The 22984-nt window shown below is 38.5% G+C and overlaps 1 protein-coding gene across 1 annotated transcript in view; it reads left to right on the forward strand.

Annotated features, from left to right (window-relative positions):
- Positions 1 to 1572: 1572 nt before the first annotated feature.
- LOC134220882 (proton-associated sugar transporter A-like) overlaps positions 1573 to 22984 on the forward strand; it is a 29427-nt gene continuing 8015 nt past the window's right edge. Inside the window, exon 1 of the mRNA XM_062700044.1 lies at positions 1573 to 1725. Coding sequence (XP_062556028.1) covers positions 1601 to 1725 — 125 coding nt within the window. The 5' untranslated portion in view covers positions 1573 to 1600. The remainder of the gene's footprint in view (positions 1726 to 22984) is intronic.

The following is a 22984-nucleotide window of genomic DNA, read 5'->3' on the forward strand; positions in this document are numbered from 1 at the left end:
CAGTCCGCAAAGTGAAATCTTTTTGACTGAAATAGCATGTATAAAAAACCGCTGCCCTACAATATAGCGTGATTTAATGACGTCGCTCTCAGCATGATGGTCGCTATCAATATTATAAACACTAACCTTGACGAATACTCAGTCGGACTGGGCAAACCAACAAACGGTGCAGCCACCAGAATCCCTGAGCAAATTTGGCGGTATAAATTCGATAGATTTGATTAGCTTTTAACGGAGTTGATCAAAGCAAATATTGGCGGACTTCGATAAACTTCCCTACTACGAAGCCTGGCAGATAATTCTGAAGGACGGATTTCCTTAGTCGTATTACGTCTCAATGTCCTCCGCCAACTTATCTAACGTAACAGCAGCTACGACGGTGAGCGCAGTTCGTGATCGAACAATGCGTGTTTCCTTATTTCCTCTCATTCTTCCTTCTTAATTCTCCTTCTCATTTCTCACTTGTCCCTTTCTACTTCTCCCATTCTACTTCTCTTATTCTACTCCTCACTTTTCACTACCAACGTCGCGGTACCAACATTCCTCACTTCTCACTTTCGTAGTAAGGTTTCTCGTTTTTCTCTTATCTAGAGATGTCTTATTGGCCTTACGGGTAGCACCAGCCATTTTTATGACCGGGCGATTTTTTTTTTAATTTTTGTACTGTCACTTTTAAGTTTAAAGGCTTAAGACGAAAAATTGTGTCCCATTGTTTCTTATTGAAAACTGTGCACATAGGTCTAAGAGCTTCAAAGTTAGACTAAAAAACTGTTCATGAGATGCAGGAGAAAGGCAACATTCTTGCTAGCTGAATAAATCTGGTTTTTAGAATAAAAATTGAATTAAAAGACATATTGTGCAAATACAATGAAGTACTATAACTCATTAGTTCAAATTCTATCGAATTTCCGATGAAGTGTATTACTCGAGTCGACACTGTAGTTTGCTTGCAGACTGAATTGAGTTGCTTGGAAGAATGCATCATTTAACCCTTCAAAGATGTGTCACGACCAAATCTGATGCCATTTCCTAATGGCTCTCTTAGCCAACCGGCGTCATCAACGACGTAGTCGTCGTCGTCGTCATTATGACCAAGGACTTTAGCTTTCCATTCGATGTGCATTAGCTGATTCAAGTCCGACTTCCCATTCGATAGGTTGTGGTGGTTGCAGCACAGCACTAAGATTGCACATTCCAGGTAAACAGGGAAGGATGAAAGCTGTCTACCGGTTACATCGCATATCCACTGCCTAGAAGAAGTTTTGCACGGCTTATCATAATTGACGGCTTCTGAGAAATGAGATTGGAATGGGATTATCTAAACACAGAACTTACAGTGCGCTTTCAGCAAGCTGTCAGCCAAACTGTAACGAAATAGAGAACTCAATACACTCGGCCCATAAGTTGGTGGTTGATAACAGCTATCTATTTCAAAACGATGATAATATGAGCCACTAATTAAGATAATTAACCAAGCTGGAGGTATCACATTAGCAGAGTATGGACATTGTTCAGTCTTCCAATTGCCAGTATTCGGCAAAGTCGATCCAGTAATGTTTGAGAAGTGGAAAAGTTAGAATTTTTTACTACATAATTAAAAATGGACGGGCAAGTGGCAAATAGTGGATCAGTTCAAATAACTGATGCCGAAATAATGAAAGACATGCTTCAAAAGCGATACGATCATGGTAAAAATCAACCAAAAGATTATTCTCACTTGTTCAGGTATGTATATTAGAGAATAATCCCAGCGCTGATTTTTTTTCAGTGTGATACGATTTCAGCATATTTTGTCAGATAGGATTGCTTTTCCGGTTCTTCTACTAAATAATTCCAATGTTCGTTTTATCAGAAACAAATGAGATTCTCTTCATTTTTTTAGATTGCTTTCAGCAGTGAACAAAATTTCGACAGGAGTAGACTTCATTCAGTTAGTATATTCAATTCCCAATTAGTGTATTCTTGAACATCAGTGAGCGAAAATAATTAGTGCTTGATTTAAACAAAATTGTCTTGTTTCGGTCGACAAAATCTTTCTTCCAAAAGTAATTGTGCAAAGCGCTGTGATTTTTTTTTATGATGTCAATGCTTGGCCCACTTGTGTTACACATTACTTCGATCAAGAGAAGCGCGATCATTCACAGTTCGCAAGATTCGTTGGGCAAAGCATACATACTATGATTTTCGCTTGACCCTGTTGTTACAACAATGTGAGCCAGCTAGCAATGTCGAACGCAATTTTACATCAAAAAGTAATTACGTGATAAAAATTCAAACATTAACACACTACAATTTTTTACTATAATAAGGACACTAGGGTGGCTCAAAAAACACTTTTTCGAATGTTTTGATGGGCCGCCCTCTTATTCGGTTCTATTTGATCCTGATGTTCTGGACAAAATTTCAGCCAAATCGGTCAACGTTTGGGCGGTGCTAAACTCGTTGGAAGTTTATATGGAAAAATGTATGCAGAAACATCCTAAAACAGTAATTTGCAGTTGGACGGCACCATTTACGATAAAGAACCATAATACTCCATCAGTTCTTGTAGAATTAAACACAGAATGTTATAAGGTTAAAAGACTATTATTCTTCCATTTACTTCCACTATTCACTTTTTATGTATCAACAAACAGATACGTATTTCGTTTCCTACTTGGAAACTTCTTCAGTGTATGTTATCGACTAACAAACACCCAAAGTCGATAACAAACACTGAAGAAGTTTTCAAGTAGGAAACGAAATACGTATCTGTTTGTTGATACATAAAAAGTGAATAGTGGAAGTAAATGGAAGAATAATAGTCTTTTAACCTTGTAGCATTTCCCCTAAGACGCTCTAAAATAATTAATCACAGAATGTTATGCTGAAAACCGCGAGAAGATTAGAGTTTATTAGGCAGATATTACCATTTTACTGGAGTGTTGTATGGGTGAATTTATTTCTTTTCAAAGGTAAAAGAAACGAAATTTGCTCAAATTCCACTTCAGAGAAATGCTAATAACTTAGCCGGGCAAACTCTAATCTTCTCGCGGATTTCTGCATAACATTCTGTATTAAATTCTTCAAGATCTGAATGAGTAGCATAGTTCTTCATCGTAAGTTGTGCCGTCCAACTGCAATTCACTGTTTTTGGATGCTTCTGCATATTTTTTTCCATATAAACTTCCAACGAGTTTAGCACCGCCCAAACGTTGACCGATTTGACTGAAATTTTGTCCAGAGCATCAGGGCATCAAATAGAACCGAATAAGAAGGGGGCCCATCAAAAAAATTGAAAAAAGTTTTTCCCATACAAATTTGAGCCACCCTAAAGGACCCCTATGACAATGAAACGCTTAACCAGTTTAATCCATTGAAAAAGGACCAATAAAGGTACCGAAACGTCGGATCATAATTAATATAGCGTTTTAGCTGGTCATCAGACTGCATAGCCGATAAACAATACTCGGAGTCAATCACAGTCGACAACCACCACCACTGTTGTGAATTTGGATTCCGTGAGGATTATCCTTAACGAAGTTTTGCGGTATATTCGTCCAACCGAATAAGGCCAAAAGATTTCGGAGATATTCTAGTTTTTTTCGAAGGAAGGTTCAAAACTGCCAATACCTATGTGGTAGAACATACGAAAAGTTGCTATACTGGAATCGAATAAAAATCAGGTGATATTCTAAAAGTTGTGGCAGTTTGCGATGGACTGATGAATTGATGACATCCAGTATGAAAGTCCTCAAAATTATCCGAATTTTTTTGTTGCCCTCTCAAAACATTATTTTTTTCAACAAAAAAGATCCGGTGGGGGGAGGAAGACATATTTTTTTTTAATATTTGAAGGGGCCTAAAGTAGGGCTCTTACTAATTAGAACCGTATAGTGGGATCTGCAATCAAGCTATTCCTTTTTTTGTGTAAATTTTCAAATGTTTTTAGTTCTGCATTTATCGTATATTTCTCCAGTGCTAAGTTAGCAGCTGACGAATGAAGGGGGCTGAATCGGTGACCCTCAGGTTCGACTTGGGGACTTTCATAAGCAATTGAAAACACAAAATTGAAAAACAACGTTTACCTAAAGGTTAACTGATTAAGAGCTGAACGATTATACTGTTGAGGATCAGGAGCTTCCCCAACGGCCAAGGCCGAGCAATTAGTCTGCTACGAAAGACATGTCCACGGACGCACTTTCTGGCAGTCATGGAGAACCAAAGCAAAACGATCCAACAAGAGATGGCGCAAATTGAATACAAATTGAAATATATGTATCAACATTTACATTGTTTACATTAAATAGTAAATTTAACATTAATATACTTTATATATGTTTGATCCTTAATGGTTTAAAATATATACAATTTTTGTTCAACCATCGTTTATGAATGACCCCTAACCATGAATTTGAGGCATAAATATCTAAAAGACCGCTATTAAACATTTTCAATTAGGTTGTAACTTCATTTGAAATTGTTTTGATGTTCGATTCTATCTCGACTTGGTGTGTCGGTTTTCACCCTCACATGGTGTTCGGATCGGCTTGAAAATGGACTGTTCGCAATTTCATCAGAAATCGAATTATCGAGAAATATTGTCTTGAGTAAGGGTATGCGATAAGACACTTTTTCCTGACGAAACGAAACGAAACGAAATTTGAAATGTCTATGTTGATTCGAAACGAAACGAAACGAAAAATAGATTAACTTTCGAGACTTCGAAACGATACGAAATCAACGTCCATTTAATTCGAAATTTTAATATTTTTTTCCGCGGAATTTTGGTTGAATTGATTTTATATTATGTACACTCAAAATGATTTTCATTTAAGACTCACATGAAAACATATGCGGATATTTTCCATCTAGTTTCGATTGTTGAAGATAAATGATTTGTTAGTCATGGTACTCACCGTTCTCAATTCACTAAAAATTGTAATTAATTTGTGAATTGCAATTCCAACAAACACATAGATTTAAAGTGAATTGGCAATTCTATTTTGCGCGATATCGTGTTAGTGATAATAATTCCCGTCCACTATAAGTGGACGGGACCAAAAAACAGTAATGAAATATAAGTTCCATACACAAAGACTTAGTTTTGTAAATTGCTCTCATGATGTTTCTGCACAATTCTTCATTGGCGATTGGTACAAAATATAAATGAGGAGGTTAGAAGCAGAGGGATGTAAGTGACATTTTTGTCAAAATTGAGTTGACTATAGCAAAAAAATCTTTGGTTCTAGAGCTTTGCGGCAATATGTCGATCTAGTTTGTACGATGTTTATAATAAATGTGAAAATTCACACTAAATTAGTTATTTTTTGAGCCTCCATACAATTTGTATGAAACGAAAAAATATTAAAAAACTTTGCACCCATTTTTCTCAAAACTAAGTTTTTGTCACTTACACCCCTTTGCGTTTAACCCCCTCAAATACTTTCTGTCTGAGTACCCCACTCATGTATTTTGATTTCATTTTCTTTAAGTCAAATAACTGCTTTGCGACCAATAAAATTATAGTAACAGATGAAGCAGTCTGTGATAAGCCGCCGTGTTCCCGTTTACCATTGGCAAAAAGGTAATACCCCAGAATTTGTTGTCCCGCTTTCAAAGGAATTCATCGTGGAGTGGGTGCTCCCGAATCTGATCAATTTTATATGTATTTATATAAAAATATAGGAATTGTGCGATTTTTGTGTATTCCGATTCAAAAAGTTTATTTTATTTAAGACTTATGTGATTATGCTGAAGCATGCTTTATATTCATTCATCAGCGTAGTTTTATGGTACTGAGCTAAATCAAAACCAGAATACACGAATATAGTCTACGCAGATAGAGAATTGATATTAGCACACATCTAAAATGCACAAAGATATGTCTTTCAGATTGTGTTTCAGAAATCGCAGTTTTCTAATTTTTTTTTAGTTGGCCAGGCATGAAGAAATAATTTTCTCATACAAAAATTTATAACAAAAGGATATATGCCAGTGAAGATATATCAACTTCCACACTGATATGTTTCCCTCCCCCTTCATACGGGAGCTTGGCAGAAGGAACTTTACTTACTTACTTATGGATCCTGTACACCTCCGGTGGTGCAAAGGGCCGACTTGAAAGATCTCCATCCTGAGCGATGCCCGGCTATCGCTTTAACCTGTTGCCAGGTTAGATTTCGGTCGACTTCTTTTATTTCTTTATTGAGGCTTCGCCGCCATGAGCCTCTGGGTCTGCCTCTGCTGCGATGTCCCGCTGGGTTCCAGTCTAATGCTTGCTTACAGATTTCGTTTCCGCCCCTACGTAGAGTGTGGCCGACCCAGCCCCACTTCCGATCCCGAATTTCTGTTGCTATCGGCCTCTGGTGACAACGACGATGAAGCTCGTTGTTTGAGATCCAGTTGTGAGGCCACCAGGCCCGAATTATATACCGCAGGCATCTGTTAATGAACACCTGCAGCCGTTGAGTGTTCTCCACTGATACACACCATGTTTCGCTGGCGTATAACAGCACAGATTTCACGTTAGAGTTGAAAATTCGTATTTTGGTGCGTTCACTTATCTGCCTGTTTTTCCAGATATTTCTTAAACTCGCAAAAGCAGCCCTTGCTTTCTTGATCCGTGCGCCTATGTCGATCTTGGTACCGCCGTCTGACGCCATTTGGCTACCAAGATATTGGAAGCTTTCAACATTCTCCACTGGTTGCCCGGCTACTGTGAAACTGGAAGGAGTCACCGTGTTTACATCCAACGATTTGGTTTTGTTGACGTTGATGACTAAACCTGCCGAGGAGGAGCGATCGGCAAGGTCGTTGAGCTTACTCTGCATATCAGAGCGCCGTTGCGCGAGTAGTGCAACGTCATCCGCCAATTCGAAGTCGTTTAGGTGCTCCATGGTTATAGGCTGCCATAACAGCCCGCGGTTTGGTTCACGGTCAATCGCATCTACCAGAATCTCATCGATTACGATGAGGAACAGTAACGGTGATAGAATACATCCTTGCCTCACACCAGCTACGACCCGGATAGGGTCGGACAGGACCCCATTGTGCAGCACTCTACACGAAAAGGCCTCGTACTGTGCCTCGATGAGGCCGATGATTTTATCAGGAGCCCCTTGCGTCTCAGGGAGGCCCACATATTCTCGTGATTGAGACGGTCGAAAGCTTTTTCGTAGTCAATGAATACCAAGTAAAGGGACTCTTGGAATTCGTTGACTTGCTCCAAAATGATGCGGAGCGTGACAATATGGTCCACACAGGATCTTCCGGCACGGAATCCGGCTTGCTGCCGCCGGAGAGTCGCATCGATCTTCTCCTGAATCCGGGCTAGGATAATTTTGCACAGAACTTTGAGAGCGGTACACAGCAACATAATGCCTCGCCAGTTATCGCATACAGTCAGGTCACCCTTTTTGGGCACCTTCGCTAAGATACCTAGCATCCAGTCGACCGGGAAAGTTGCGGTGTCCCAGATATTACGAAATAAACGATGCAGTAGTTGTGCGGATGTCATGGGGTCAGCTTTGAGCATCTCGGCTGATATGCGGTCGACCCCTGGGGCTTTATTCGATTTCATGCTTTGGATGGCTGTTTGAATCTCTAGCAGTGATGGAGCTTCGGTATTGACACGTGTTATACGTCGGATCCTAGGCAGATCATGCCGAGGTGGTGATGGCCTGGTTGGCACTTGAAAAAGTTGTTCGAAGTGCTCGAACCAGCGTTTCAGCTGGTCAGTTGGGTCGGTCAATAACTGATCATTCGCGTCTTTCACAGGCATCGTTGCATTCATCTTCGCCCGCTTAAGCGTCGTGAGATATCGTAGAGGAGGCGAATGTCCCCGGTTGCGGCGGCTCTCTCTCCTTCGTCGGCCAGAGAGTCTGCCCACGCTCGCTTGTCCCGTCGACATGAGCGTTTTACTTCCTTCTCAAGAGCCGTGTATCGTTGACGGGCTAAGAGTTTGGCTCCTCTCGTTTTCGATCGCTCTATCGCGGCTTTGGCTTCTCATCGCTCCTCTATCTTCCTCCAGGTCTCATCGGTGATCCATTGTTTTCTCTGGGTGCGTAGTTCACCCAGATTGTTCTCGCTGGTGGCGATGAAGGCATTCTTGATGGCGAACCATTGGTCTTCCACGCTGCCACCTTCCGGAATATCTGCAGCACGCGTCTCCAGTTCTTCAACGAAGGACCGTTTCACCGTGGCATCTTCCAGTCGGCGTGTGTTGAATCGTCGTCCAACTCTTTCCTCCTGCCGACGAATCCGCGCAATGCGCAGGCGTATTTCGCCGATGAGGAGGTGATGATCAGACGCGATATCGGCACTACGTTTATTCCGTACATCAAGAAGGCTCCGTTTCCATTTTCGGCTGATGCAGATGTGGTCGATTTGATTTTCTGTAAAACCTGGGAAACCCACGTGACCTTGTGAACCGGCCGATAAGGGAAGAGCGATCCCCCGATCACCATGTCGTTATTACCACAAAATTCTGCGAACAGCTCTCCGTTTTCACTCATTTCTCCGAGACCATGGCGTCCCATAATGTGCTCATGGTTCGAGTTGTCGGATCCGATCTTCGCATTGAAGTCGCCCAAACAGATCTTGATATCACCCTTCGGAATTCTATCTACGACGGCATTGAGTTGACTGTAGAAGTTCTCTTTGTCTTGCAGATCGGCAGCATCGGTTGGCGCATAACATTGGATTATAGTAAGGTTTCGGACCCGTGTTCTAAATCTGGCAACGATTATCCTTTCACTTATAGGTTCCCACTTCATAAGCGCAGAGTGTGCCTGAGCGCTTAGTAGGAAGCCAACTCCGCGATGCCGGGGAGCGTGTTCACCTCGTAAACCAGAGTATAGCAGAACTTGTCCCGACGGCGTTCTGTGTTCTCCAAAGTTTGGCCAACGGACTTCACTCAGTCCCAGGATCTCAAGCTTCATGCGGCGTGCCTCATTGGCAAGTTGTGCCAATTTACCCTGCTGGGCTAGGGTTAAAACGTTCCATGTTCCTATTCGGGTCCGTTGTTTCGCGCTAAGAGTCGTCGCCGTAAAATCAGTCCGTATTCTTTCATTATCGGATTCTCGAACAAATTGATGTTTCGGGAGCAGTAGGTTGTTGGCCCAAGGTTCCCTATCCACCGGGATGGGGCTGCCATCTTAGGTATAGCTTCCGGGGAATAGCATTTCATACTCAGCCGCTGGATGCCAGAACAGACGCTGTTGGAGCCGCACCTCCTTGGTGGACAGACGCTCGATCAGTCGGGTCAAATTTGTTTAAAGTCCCACCCAACACCAGGACTAGGCTAGTGCGCTTTGAGCGGCACACGGTCGCTTTGATAGGGCCTGCTTGGGGACACATGCAGCTTTTTATAGAAGTTCAACAGAGCCCACTGTCGAACCCCACCACATCCTAGGCAGACCCCACAGGACGCACCCTCTCACTCTAGCTGATGTCAGAAGGACAACAGTGCCCAGGCTGCACTACCAGCTAAGTACGCAACCCTTAGCTGGCGGTCAATTGTCATCGGAAGACCCATGGAAGCGTGAGTATTGGAACTTGTGAGGACCAGAGCTATGTTAGGCGCCCCTTCCCGGATGTCAACTCACCATTTCGCAGCCCATTGGCAGAAGGAAGGTCGTGTGATATGTGCCATCACAAATATTGCCCTCCGCTCGCTTTCAAATCGACTTCTATAAAAACATTCTTCATGCCTGCCATATCCTAACGGAACTATCAATTCTATACTTTTGCCTCTAATTCTATCATGAACATGTACGTCTAAGTTTGGAAGATGATATTAGCATTTCTGTATCATAGGATATAATTTCCTTCCAAATTCAACCTTTTTATAGAAGGTTCGGAGACCCATAGTCTTATATACAATTAACTCGACGAACCAAGCTATTGCCTGTTTGTCCTTGTATATGTGTTTGTGCATATGATGCATGCAAAGATTGTTGTCAAATTTTAATTCTCAATCGACTCCAATTGAGTGCAAGAAACAGCTGCTATGGACAGTATGAGTCGCTCACGCCATTACAGTCAATTTAGGATTACGAGAGGAAAATTAGTTTGATACTCATTATTATGAGATTATAAGAGGAATGCTCTGCGTCTCCGTGAGTGCCACGAGAAAGGAATCTTTAGTTTGTTGAAAAAGTAATTCATGTGAAACCACCTTGGTAAGCGACTAAATATTATTTTTATTCCTTTATTTATTTGATAGGCACTCTATGTTACTTAACCGCTACTGTGCCGAGATCTACTGTGATATTCTGCAGCCAGAATCCACACAGAATCTATTTTTAGATTTTTCCATTATTCATTGATGTTGTCGTTGCTGGTCCATCTCGTCGTGAGTCCATTGTGTTCGTTGTGTCCATGTCGTGTATCCAATGATCGTTGCATTGTCCGGTTGCCCTTTATCCGGGTAACGTTGGAGGAATGCCTCCGAGAAGAACAAGTTGTCAGTCGTCATCAGGCAGCCGTGACGGTGAAGCGTGCACCCCAATACGCCACCGCATAGGCTGCGCATCCGGCGACTGACGAGGGTTTTGGTGGGGGGGCTGGGAATCGAACCCATGACCATTCGCTTGAAAGGCGAACGTGTTGCCATCTACGCTACGGGACCTCCCTACTAAATATTTATTGTAAACAAAGTTATTTTGAAAACTCGAAGACGAAAACCGTGTTTCAAATCAATCCAACGTAAAACCATGTGCTTCGTTTAAAGTTTTCAGGAATCACGCCACGACATTGCCTCTTTGGCAAAGTTGTACTGATCTAATTCATATCTGATAATATTTACACTCTGTGCCTGACGTCTTAAATACTGAGTCGGATCGGATCACTTTTGAAAAAAATGGTATAGAATAGTTAAAGATATTTTTCTTTTTCTGTTGGACATTTCTAACAAAATACCGAAGAAGTATTTGAACCGGTGTCAGCGAAAGTGGTACATGTCACATTGAACAAATTTTCCAGGACGCATTTATTCAAAAACTTCGAAAATAAAATTCAAAGTTGCAATTTTCTGCAACTAAACTGTACCAACGTTATGACTGACCTTTGACCTTTCTTGACAAATACCATATTGAAAATCAAAATAGGGCTAACATCTGTTGCGCATACTCACAACCAGCATAAGACCAGAACAGTGTCATGAGTTCTATCCAAACGTGTCTTTACATTACTGAATAAAAAAAGTGGTACTTCCCATTTACATGCCACTAGAATGGATATATCGTCCTACTGGTTAGACGCTGAGACAGAGAGATGTCACCAACATTCCAGAATATAACAAAAATCATGCTACTATTCTTTCAGCTTATCTTATATTTGGTAGACGATGGATACAATTCGCTCAGAAACTGAGAAAGTTGTATATAAATAAAAATAAAAGCAACTTTACCATATAAATGTTGGCTTTAAACGCAGTATGAGAACAGAATAAGTAAGAGAACTCGTATACTATAGAAAGCGTTCAACAATAAACATAAGCTCTAACTGTAAACTTTTAATACATTAACTAGTTCAATGCTATCCATTTGAATTAAAAATAGCTTTATCCTTATATAATTTGATCATCATGCATAGTTTAGAAGCGAAGAAGTAGTTTTCTACCTGTGGAACTTTCATCAATAGTTCGGGTCTCAAAGAGGCTGAAGACCCTCCGTTTCATTCAAATCAAATCTAGCTGGATAGAAAATTATGAATGTGCATTTTAAGAAGCTTTCGGAAATCAGGGTTTTCGTTTTTCAAACGTGTGCATATAAGGACTTGCACAAGGGATAAGCTCCAAACCACCGATACACCACCCACACTCGACCACTAAAAAGATTCTGTATCGTTACGTTTACTCCTACCTGCTAATGTGTCACACCAGCAGATTTATGTGAACATAAATTGAATGAACGAAATTACCATTGTGATATATCTCAGAAGTTAAAAAGTGCATATCTCCAGATTTAGTTGTCAAAAATCACTTTTTCGTTATTCCTTACAAGATCTTTGTAAACAGAAGCCGGTGGTGTTAAAACACAAAATCAGCAAAAATTGTTTATGTACCACTTTCGCTGGCACCGGCTCATTTGTCGACTGATAATAGGATTATGTAGTAGGCGTTGATAGAAAAAAAATTAACCTTAATTTTTGAAAACAGCTTTATGATTTTGTTCTGCGGCGCAGCCAAAAATTTTGATAATACACGACCGTACGAGACAGTATGGTTTAAGTCTAAATTTTTTCCGATATTCCGCGGAATTCCGTTAAATTTCGTTGTAAGCTAGTTTTTTCAGGAGAAATTTTTGTAATTTTACGAAACGAAACGAAATCAAGAAATCTGATTTCGCCATGCTCAAATTTCGCGAAATTCCGCGGAATTTCGTTTCGAAATACCGCATATGCTTAGTCTTGAGACCTCATAGGCTAATAAATAAAGGGCCAAATTATGCTTGAATGAAAATTCTAGATCGAAATGTTTCTTAATAGGTTGGAGAACTGTAAAATAGCTCGAGGTTGCGGTTTTACTCATTTTTCTCCTTATTGGTGGCTTCAATGCCAAACACAGTTCATGGAAATATACTCAAAGCAATTCCAATCTTATATATAAAAATGAAATGGTCTGTGTTCGTATCCGCATAACTCGAAAACGGCTGGATGGATTTTCTTCATCCCTTCAGCAGTTACGTTCGATATAGTTTCCGACGGGTTTATATGATATTTCTGCATGCAAACATCATTAATAAGGTTGGGTAAATCGTGAAAAACTAAAATTAAGAATCGTATGGAAATTTCGCATAGTCAGTTGATAACGCCATTTCCGCCTACTATGCAGGACAACGTCTGCCGGGTCGACTAGTGGTAAAATATAATTTGACGATTGTTCTGCGGGATATTATACTATTCAATATCCCAAAGGCCCAACTTATTTTTCATCCACTCGAAATCCTTCAACAATTAATTTGGTTTAAAGTAATTCAGGCCAGCTGTGTTACCAAATGGGAACTCATGCTGACATTGACTCTGATCACCTTCTTGTGACGTTTGAAATATCACAAAAAAACCAAGCAGTTTTAATTTTAATTATCATAGAGCTGATTTTGATTCATATAAAACACATCTTCTTCTTCTTCCCCTTCTTCTTCTTCTTCTTCTTCTTCTTCTTCTTCTTCTTCTTCTTCTTCTTCTTGGCATGACATCCCCACACTGGGACAGAGCCGCCTCGCAGCTTAGTGTTCATTAAGCACTTCCACAGTTATTAACTGCGAGGTTTCTAAGCCAAGTAACCATCTTTGCATTCGTATATCATGAGGCTAACACGATGATACTTTTATGCTCAGAGAAGTCGAGATAATCTCCAATCCAAAAATTGCCTAGACCGACACCGGGAATCGAACCCAGCCACCCTCAGCATGGTCTTGCTTTGTAGCCGCGCATCTTACCGCACGGCTACCCGAGCAGGAGCCATGAACAGAATAACAAAACATGATATGGATTTGATTGATATAAGAGATAAAAGAACAGATAACAATATCATAAATTTGCACCGAAATATCATTTAAATATCAAGATATGCTATGGATAAGAACAAACTAATGGCATATGATATTGATCACTTATTACAAATGAGGGGGTCAAACGCAAAGGGGTGTAAGTGACAAAAAGTTAGCTTTGAGAAAAATGAGTGCAAAGTTTTTCAATATTTTTTCCCTCCATATAAATTGTATGAAAGTTAAAAAAAAATACTAATTTTCTGTGAATTTTCACATTTTTTTATAAACATCGTACAAACTATATCAATATATTGCCGCAAAGCCCAATAATCAAAGCAGAGCATTAGTGATTAATCATAGATTTAATCATGATTAATGAATAATGGGTTATTTAATCATTATTCATTAATCATAGTCATACAAAAAATATGATTTAATCATTAATCACTAATCGTTAATCATATAATTTTAAATTCAATCATTAATCACTAATCACATTCATAATTGTTTTGAGTTTATTCATTAATCATCAATTTTAATCATTGCATACATCGCTTTTATTCATTAATCTTCAATCATAATCATATAATTTTATACCCTTCAATAACCCAATTTGGAAGAAAGGTTACTTGACTATTGATCACTATGCAAATCATTTAATTTGATTATTCATAATCATTATTCATTAATCATATCGATCGTTAATCATTAATCATACACATATTCTGTCAACATTTAATCACGATCGATAATCGTTAATCATACTTCAAACGTTTTATTCATTAATCATAATCGTTAATCATTGTGAAAAATTATTTTAATCGTTAATCATAATCATTAATCATTGTCAAAAATGAAAAAAATCATTAATCATAATCTTAAATCATAGAGTTAAATGATTTAATCATAACCAATTTAATCATTCTTTGGAAGCTTTATTCATTAACGCTCTGAATCAAAGCATTTTTTGCTGTACTCAGCTCAATTTTGACCAAAATGTCACTTACAACCCTCTGCTTCTAACCCCCTCAAATAGCATAACTTGATCTCCTTATGATATTTTAGTGAAAAATATTGATATTATCGTGTGATCTTTTATCTCTTATATCAATCATGTCCATATCATTTTGCTATCTAATCAACATTTGATATTATTTAGCTATTACCCGGGTAAGGAGGGCCCTCTCATATATCGATAGGAATTTTGATGTTGATATTCCTTTGGAAACGAAAAGTGATATTGATAATAGCAATCCTATAACCAGAAACCGTCGAAAAGTGAAAATGTGTCGAAATGGCAACGAATGAAAATCCATGAAATCGTGATAATAATACTGGCATCACTTGAAGTTTTTGCCTGCTTCTCATAGATGCAAAAGGTAAACAAGTCGAATTGGAACCGCTTTTGGCGGTTTGATTGGAAACAAGAGGGCGTTTTCACTGATCTATTATTGTAGCATTTCTAATTGATAATGCGCTCGTATCTTTGACAAACTTAATTGGTTCAATCAAAGTGCATTGCCTATAGGGGAGGTCCTTTGTATCTTAGTTGGTTAAAGCACCAGTCTAGCGTACTGAGGGTCGTGGGTTTGAGTCCGGGAAAGGAAAATGGTTAGCTCCAATACGTTTTTCAAATCAATATCTTCCACATAATGTACATATTCACATATGAGTTTTCATAACATTGTAAACATTTTATTGTCGAAGCCAGAGGCATTGCAGTGCCTAAATGTGAAATTAAATTCAACTCCATTATTATCGACGACGATTTTCAATTATTGATCCGTCTTAAAAATGTGAGGCGAAAACAATAATAAATAACTCATGATCCTGCTTTGAAAGCTATCTAGCTGAGGCTTCAAGTTATCGCCCAATCAGTTTGCTTTCTTCAATAAGCAAACTGTTTGAAAAGATTATTTTTAATAGAATACAATAATGGTTTACATTAATGACAATTCTATTTTTGCTGATGAGCAATTTGGTTTTCGCCATGGGCATTCAACCACTCATCAGTTATTAAGAGTTGCGAATTTAATTCGACTCAACAAATCTAAAGGATATTCAACTGGAGTTGCTCTTCTTGATATATAGAAAGAATTAGACAGTGTTTGGCATGAAGATATGATTGCGAAATTGATGAATTTTAATTTTTCTCTCTTTTCTCTTAATTATTTATCAGATCGCTCACTTCAGCTAAATTATCAGAATTCAAAATGTTATAGATTACCTGTAAGAGCTGCTATATTTAAATTCACATTATTACCATTGATGATGGTTATGGTGTTAATATGCTACCTTGCACATAGTTAGCTCGTGGAAAAAAAACGATTATTTTCCCATATATGAAGTAGGGGAAACCGCCAAATGTTGAACGGCTAAAATTCTTGCCTATTGTTGAACGCCCATAAGAAATGCACGTGCGTTCAACAATAGGCGAAGAAATTAGCCGTTCAACATTTGGCGAATTACCCTAATCAATTATTGAACCTTTTGGGTTAAAAAAAGGAAAAATCCACAATTTCATTGGTTTGGCATTTTGTTATTCGGCGATATTTGGTAATATGTCAGTACACAGCTACTAGATATAAGTACATCCATTGTAATCCTGAAATAAAATCTTGCGCAAATTTGCGCCATTTTGATATCGGGGTCTCCAAAGTTGTAGTAAATTTTGAGCTATTTCTATGAAATGGATGTTATTATCAGACGCGATGATCTCACCATCTCACTTTCCAAACGTTATATAGTGATATAAACTGATGCTAGATTATTCATGTTTACGAGATTCTATTTCAAGACAAAATTTTCTAAACGACTTATCTGCTTTTGTAAACAAAGATTCAAACGACGATTTAACGAATCTGATAGCTCTCCCATGCAAACCAACACCATCAACAGGTAGCGGAAACCTTCAGCTACCTATTAATTGTGTTAATTTGCGTGGGAGAGCTATCAGATTCGTCAAATCGTCGTTTGCATCTTTGTTTACAAAAGCAGATAAGTCGTTTTGAAAATTTTGTCTTGATTTTATCTATTTGTGTTTGGGGAACATGGGGTAAAACGATTTATAATTCTATATAATAAAAATGAAATGGTCTGTGTTCGTATCCGCATAACTCGAAAACGGCTGGATGGATTTTCTTCATTTCTTCAGCAGATATGTTCGTTATCGTTTCCGACGGGTTTATATTATATTTCCTCATCACGAGTAGGGTTAAGTAAATCGTGAAAAACTAAAATCAACATTCGTATGGATATTTCACATGGGCAGTTCACAACGCGCATTTTCGCCTACTATGCAGGCCAACGTCTGCCGGGTCGACTAGTTTATAATAACGATGGAACGATGCGTGACAGTCGACAGTAACAATTAAAAAAGTCAATTCATTATAATAAATTCAAAACATGTGAAGCCTTTCAGTTAATATTTGGAAAGTTTCTCAAGGCCGCCCAGGAAGGTTGTGATCTAAAACAATAGTAGAATAAATGTGAAACAAAATAACCAAATGATTAACTGAGACGTCACTCTAACAACGGATGAACTAAAGGTAAAAGTAACCAAAAGTATTTCATTGTGCCATGTCATGGAGATCATCAAAACCTGTTCCAGAAGAAACAATTGAGCTATTTCTTTGCTCAAGTAGTAGACGAATTAACGAAAAATGTTGATGTTTCACAAAGAAAATGAATCAAACCGTTTGAATAGTTTAGCGACGACTGCCTAACTCATTCAGTAGTTTAAGATCCCAAACATTCACTTACTCACTTTTTTCTTATCTCCTTACTAACTGATTCGCTTACTCACTCGCTGTTACAAGCTCTAACTCTTTCGCTTTTTCACTTAATCATATACCCAGTAACTAAATTACACAAATATTCGCTCGTTATGTCACTAACTGACGCATTTACCCTTTAGCATGCTTTATTATTTGCTTACTTACTAACAAAATCATTCATTCTCCTAGCCCAAGTAACATTTTAAGTTTTATAATGCTCTTGAAGATCATAATTTTCTCCACAAGAGTGTTATAAAACCAAAATGTTACCAGGGAGTTCTTGTCCTACCACTCACCGGCCTGCATACTCACTAAGTCACTTGCTTGCTTACTTACTCATTCGCCCACATCGTCACACGTTTAATTTCTCTAATTGTTCAACTCGTTCGTTTTCTCTTTTATTCTTACTCTAATAATCATTCATTTGCTCACTCATTTACTCACTCGTTCACTAGCTCAGTGATTAACTTGTATGTTTAGTATCTATCACAATCACCCATTCACCTGCCCTCTTGCTATCTTGCATGCTCACTTATGTCGAATTCGTTTTTAAAAAGTTCCAACCTAGGTTGGAACCAGTTCCAACCTAAGTGCTGTCAAAGTGTTTTTTTATTCGCTCAGGTTGGAACTAGGTTCGCACTAGTTCCAACCCCAAAGCTGTCGGGTTCGCACTGTGTTGTTTCACGGTTTCGCACCGGGTTCACCAATACAAATGTACTTCAATTGTCAAAACCACGTGGGTGGGTGGGACTGGGCGGAATAAACAAGCAGAAGGAGAAACGAATCTGTCCGTTTATTCAAATAAAATGCGCATTGAAAATCTTTTTTTTTTGGGAATTTTGTGATATTTGTAATTGTAGTTTTAAATGAAATTAATCCAGTACTGATGCCTAGATTCAGTTTTAAAAATAATTGTTAGGGAAGTTATGTATTCATAAGTTCATTCAGGTTTTCCTCACATTTTGTGTCCTAAATTAGGTCGGTGGATGGAATTATGTAGTTTGGGAATACCCTTTGAGACCCGTTCACAAAATCCGCTAGGAATTGTCAGAAAAATATAATTGAGGAATACCGAATAGAATTATTTCTTATGCAGAATTTCTTTTGAAATTCTTCCATAAACTCTTTCGTGCGTTTCAGATTCTTTCTTGAATTTTCAGGCATTCCTCCATATGTTTTCCAAGGGATCCTTTCGAGATGAATTCCTTTGGAAATTCTTCTAGGAATATCTTTGAATACTGTTCCAGAATTTTCTCTGGAAGTTGCTTCAGGAATTAATTTGGAAATTCCTACAATATAAATCCTTCAGGAAATCCTTCTGGAATACAGGAACTTACTCGAAGTTTCCTTCAGGAATTGCTCCGCAAGTTTCGTACATAAATTCCCCCGGAAGTACCTTGAGCAATTCCTCCGGGAGATTCTTGAAATTTGAAAATGCACGCACGGGGCCCGAAATCCGGCGGAAATTTTTTCCGAGGTGTGAGGCTACCTTCATCAGGAGAGGTAGCGAGGAAAAAAATTAGCGAATCCTGGAGAATTTTTATTTCATGCTTCTGAGCGTTCTCTTCAAAAAAAAAAACTTTTGCAGAAATAGATGAATTTTTGTAAAATAGACAAGGGAACGTCCACAAATTACGTCACGCTTAGAGGGGGGAGGGGGGGTTGAGTGAAGTTTGACGATCCATACAAAATTTTCAGAAGCTTCATACAAAAAGTGTGACATAGGGGGAAAGGGGGTTGAAAAATTCCAATTTTTGCGTTACGTAATTAATGGATCTTCCCCAATCTCTTTTACATGAATTCTATACGGAATTCTTGGTATAAAAATGTGCACGGGATTATTGAATATAATTAAAAAGGGGAACTTTTCCGATCTCCATCTCACTGAACATAAATATATTCATCTCATCAAGAAACAAAAAATACAGCACCAATTTCGTCGCCTCTTTCTGTCAACATGCGTGCTCACTGCTGAAAAATCACAAAATAATAAACACTCCAAATTCCTTTCCGTTGCTTTGTTTTGATGGGATGAATATCGGAGCTATGAGATGAATTCCAGGAGCAGTTCCCCTATTTATATCCGCCCAAAAGTAAATTCCACTATCCGCAAAAATCAGTTCACGCACTTGAACATATTTATTTATTTATCATGATCTGATTAGTCAAGACCAACGCCCAACTGCACTGGATGTCCGCGATCATCTGGATCATATGTTTCGAATCAAAACAAACACGATGATACGCACACCAACATACCCAATGACAGATGGAACTGAAAATGTTTTTTTATTCAGGGTTCGGGTTGGCACTGACCCAGGTTTAAAAACGAATTCGACATTAGTCACTTATGCAGTTACTTACTTGCTCACTCGTTCACGCATTCTCCCTCAAGGTTTGATCTCTCATTTTATTATTAACTCATCCGTTTACTAGTTCATCAGTACACCCTCATACTAAATAATACTCTCACTTCTCTTCATTTACTCAATAATTCACTCACTTATTCATTCACCCAACCACTCATTCAATTACTCACTTACTCACTCAATCACTCGCTCAATCACTCTCTCATTCCATTACTTCTTCATTTATTGATTAACTGGTCCATTCACTTGTTTATTAATACTCTCAAAATCATTCATTCGCTCGTTTATTTACGCACTCGTTCACTCACTTGCTCACTCATTCATTCACTTTTGTGCTCACTCACTCATTCACTTATTTGCTCACTCACCCACTTACCCACTCATTCTCGCATATGAGTAAACTTAAACGCTCATCAGCTAACATTTTAGTACAATTTTATATACACTCATTTCTAGACCAACATTTGAAAATGGCGTGACAGCTAAAATTTATTTTTCCGGTTCCTCATCTACATACACTGTTTTGGCTGTTACGCCATTTTCAAATGTTGGGTTAGATATATTTATTTCACATAGTATAAAGGTTAAGTTATCCTTAAAACTATTTTTTACTTTACAAGAACCAAAAAGCAAAGTAATTCGAGTCGTTTTAATGAATAAAGTAGTTTATTCCTGCTAGATTGAAAAAAAATACCCCTTTGTGAGACGTTTTTTTCGGCCAAAAGCTATGGGGAATGCACTTTTCTCCTGTAAATTTTCAAGCCAGTGACATAATACAGATAGGCATCCCGCGTTTTGCAGGACACTTGCTGGTCACATTATATGTACTAGCTGCAAGCCGTACTGAAAGAACGATGAAATCCACCATAAGAGTGTTTCCTGAACACTTATTATGTTGGTAGGAAGCAGAGGGACAAAAGAATTAACACATCTTATCTGCGAGAGCAATGACTATCAAATGGAGTAGTAATGCTTAGAGTAGTACTTTTGAAATGACTTCGGAAACATCTTGTGGAGCTCTCATACTAAAATGCACATTATTGTGATTTACTTACAAATAGCCAAGCAGACAACTGATAGAAGCATATCCCTAGTAACATTTTGGTTTTATGCCGGTTTTATAATACTCTTGAAGAGTAAATAATGGTCTTCAAGAGTGTTTTAAAACTTAAAATGTTACTTGGGTATGACATCTCCGCTTCAAACACTTCAAGGTTTGAGATTTTGAATCACAGTCTTGAAAAATAAAATATTTTGACGTAAACTACGTCTAAGGGGAAGACTCGGATACAGGGTGACAAATGAAAATTTCCAAATTCGAGACCGTCACGAAATCATGTAAGATTTTGAACTTTAATAGCGCCTTTATCTTCCGATGGATTTTTGAGATTTATATATCAATCGACTCGGAAATTCTCTACCAATTTGTCAATTATATTGAAACTTTGGGTTATGAACGTTAAAATAGGGTATCGGATCATTTTGGCAGCACCCTCTTTTCTTGTCCGCGAGTGTCGTTTCGGCCGTCGCCGTTCAGTGCGGTTGGCTTTTGGACTCTGCTTTTTGTGCGGTGTTTCGCAAAAAAAGTAGAACAATGGAGCCGGACCAGTGACCGCGGTCGAAACAAATGTAAAAAAAAATGCGTAATGTAGTGCATGGTGTATAAAAAGTGATCCAGATAGGGGCATGTTTGTGCAGTAGAGTGATTCAAATTTTGACTTTTTTGCTCCCCGATGCTTAAATGATTGCATTTGCCATTTTGATAATCCTCCGAAATTTTGCAAATTTGGATGTAATTTGATTGTGCACACGTCATTTGAAGTTTGCATGGAAATTACTGTGAAAATCGACGCTTATGTGAAAGATCGTTCCTTGAGGTTGCCCATGAACTATTTAATGGTAATCAACACGTTGACTACATACAATACTTCCCAAGCTGAAAGGCAGTTGTTGTTGCGAAGCGATTTGTCGTTTGGAAGTCAAGTTATGGAGAAAACAAAAATGCTCATTATTGATATTGATGTTATTCTTTTACGTGTTAAATTGAATCTCCCACGATTCAGTATTTCCTTAATAACTTTTCTTGCAAGCATCAAAACGTTTCGCAACAAAGATGATCTGCTAGCTTGTTAAATTTTCTATGTTGTCAATGTAATCATATATTTTAGGAGTTTAATGAGAAGCGTTGGGAACGGTTTTCTACAAAAGTTACTGTTTTCATAGTGATTTTCATACAAACTTCAAACTGTTCGTGCTCACTCAAATTACATCCAAATTAGCTAAAAATTTGGGAGGATCATTAAAATGGCAAATGTAATCGTTTAAGCATCGGGGAGCGAAAAAGTCAAAATTTGAATCACTCTATTGTGCAGGCATGAGACGATCAATTGTTATCAATGCCAACGCCCTTCTACTGAATCGAGCGGCATGAAAATTTGAATGCAGAGGTTTTTGAGGCCGGGGAAGGTTCTTAAGATGGTTAGAGACCCCTCTCCTCTTTGAAACCTGGCCCCTATACAAATGAAACACCAATTTCATCATAACTCGAGATCAAGGAAATGGAAACAAATCTGGGGTGTGGAGGTTTTGGAAGAGAAGATATGTTTCTGTGGTGGTTTGCAACGCCTCCCCCTTCTGGAAAGGGGGACTCCCATACATATGAACCAAAAATTTCTGCATAAATCGAGAATTAATCAGAGAATAAATCAATTTTAGGCGAAGCAAAGTTCGACGGGTCTGCTAGTAAAAAATAAATATAAAAATGGAAAAAAAAATCTCCACGGATTTGTTAAAGAATGTTTTGAAAGTTCTCAAAATTTACCGGAAATTGTTTTTTTATTGCCCCTTAATTTGTAATTTTTGAACAATTCGAAGGGGGGGTGGGGGAGGGTGTGGGTGAGACATATTAAAAAAAAATATTTATATCGGCCTAATAATATTTTGTCCAATTAAATGCGCGCCTGAATCAGAAGGATTTAACTTTGATTCAGGAAGTGTGAATGCACTTAAGATATTTTTATAATACGTGGGTGCAACAATGCAGTACTTATTGTACACGACAAAAGCTTCGGAACGCATACGTTCTTGAAACGGGCTATATGAGATACAATAGAGCTATCACCTTCTTGCTCCCTGATTCAAAAGTCTTGCAATGATATTTATAAAATGTTTGCACGAATATTTTATCCATAATGACACTCAGTGTTGGTAGAATCATACTCAAATCTGAATCATCGAGGTTTCATGCACGAACTAACTCGCCTGCGATTCTGTAGGGGAAGCATCGCGCTTGAGAATCGCATCGCTTCGCTCACTCACCAAAAAATGATTTCGTTCTAAAAAGCGCCAAACAGAATCGAGACGT

This window comes from Armigeres subalbatus, chromosome 3 (assembly GCF_024139115.2).
Source record: "Armigeres subalbatus isolate Guangzhou_Male chromosome 3, GZ_Asu_2, whole genome shotgun sequence".
NCBI lineage: Eukaryota > Metazoa > Arthropoda > Insecta > Diptera > Culicidae > Armigeres > Armigeres subalbatus.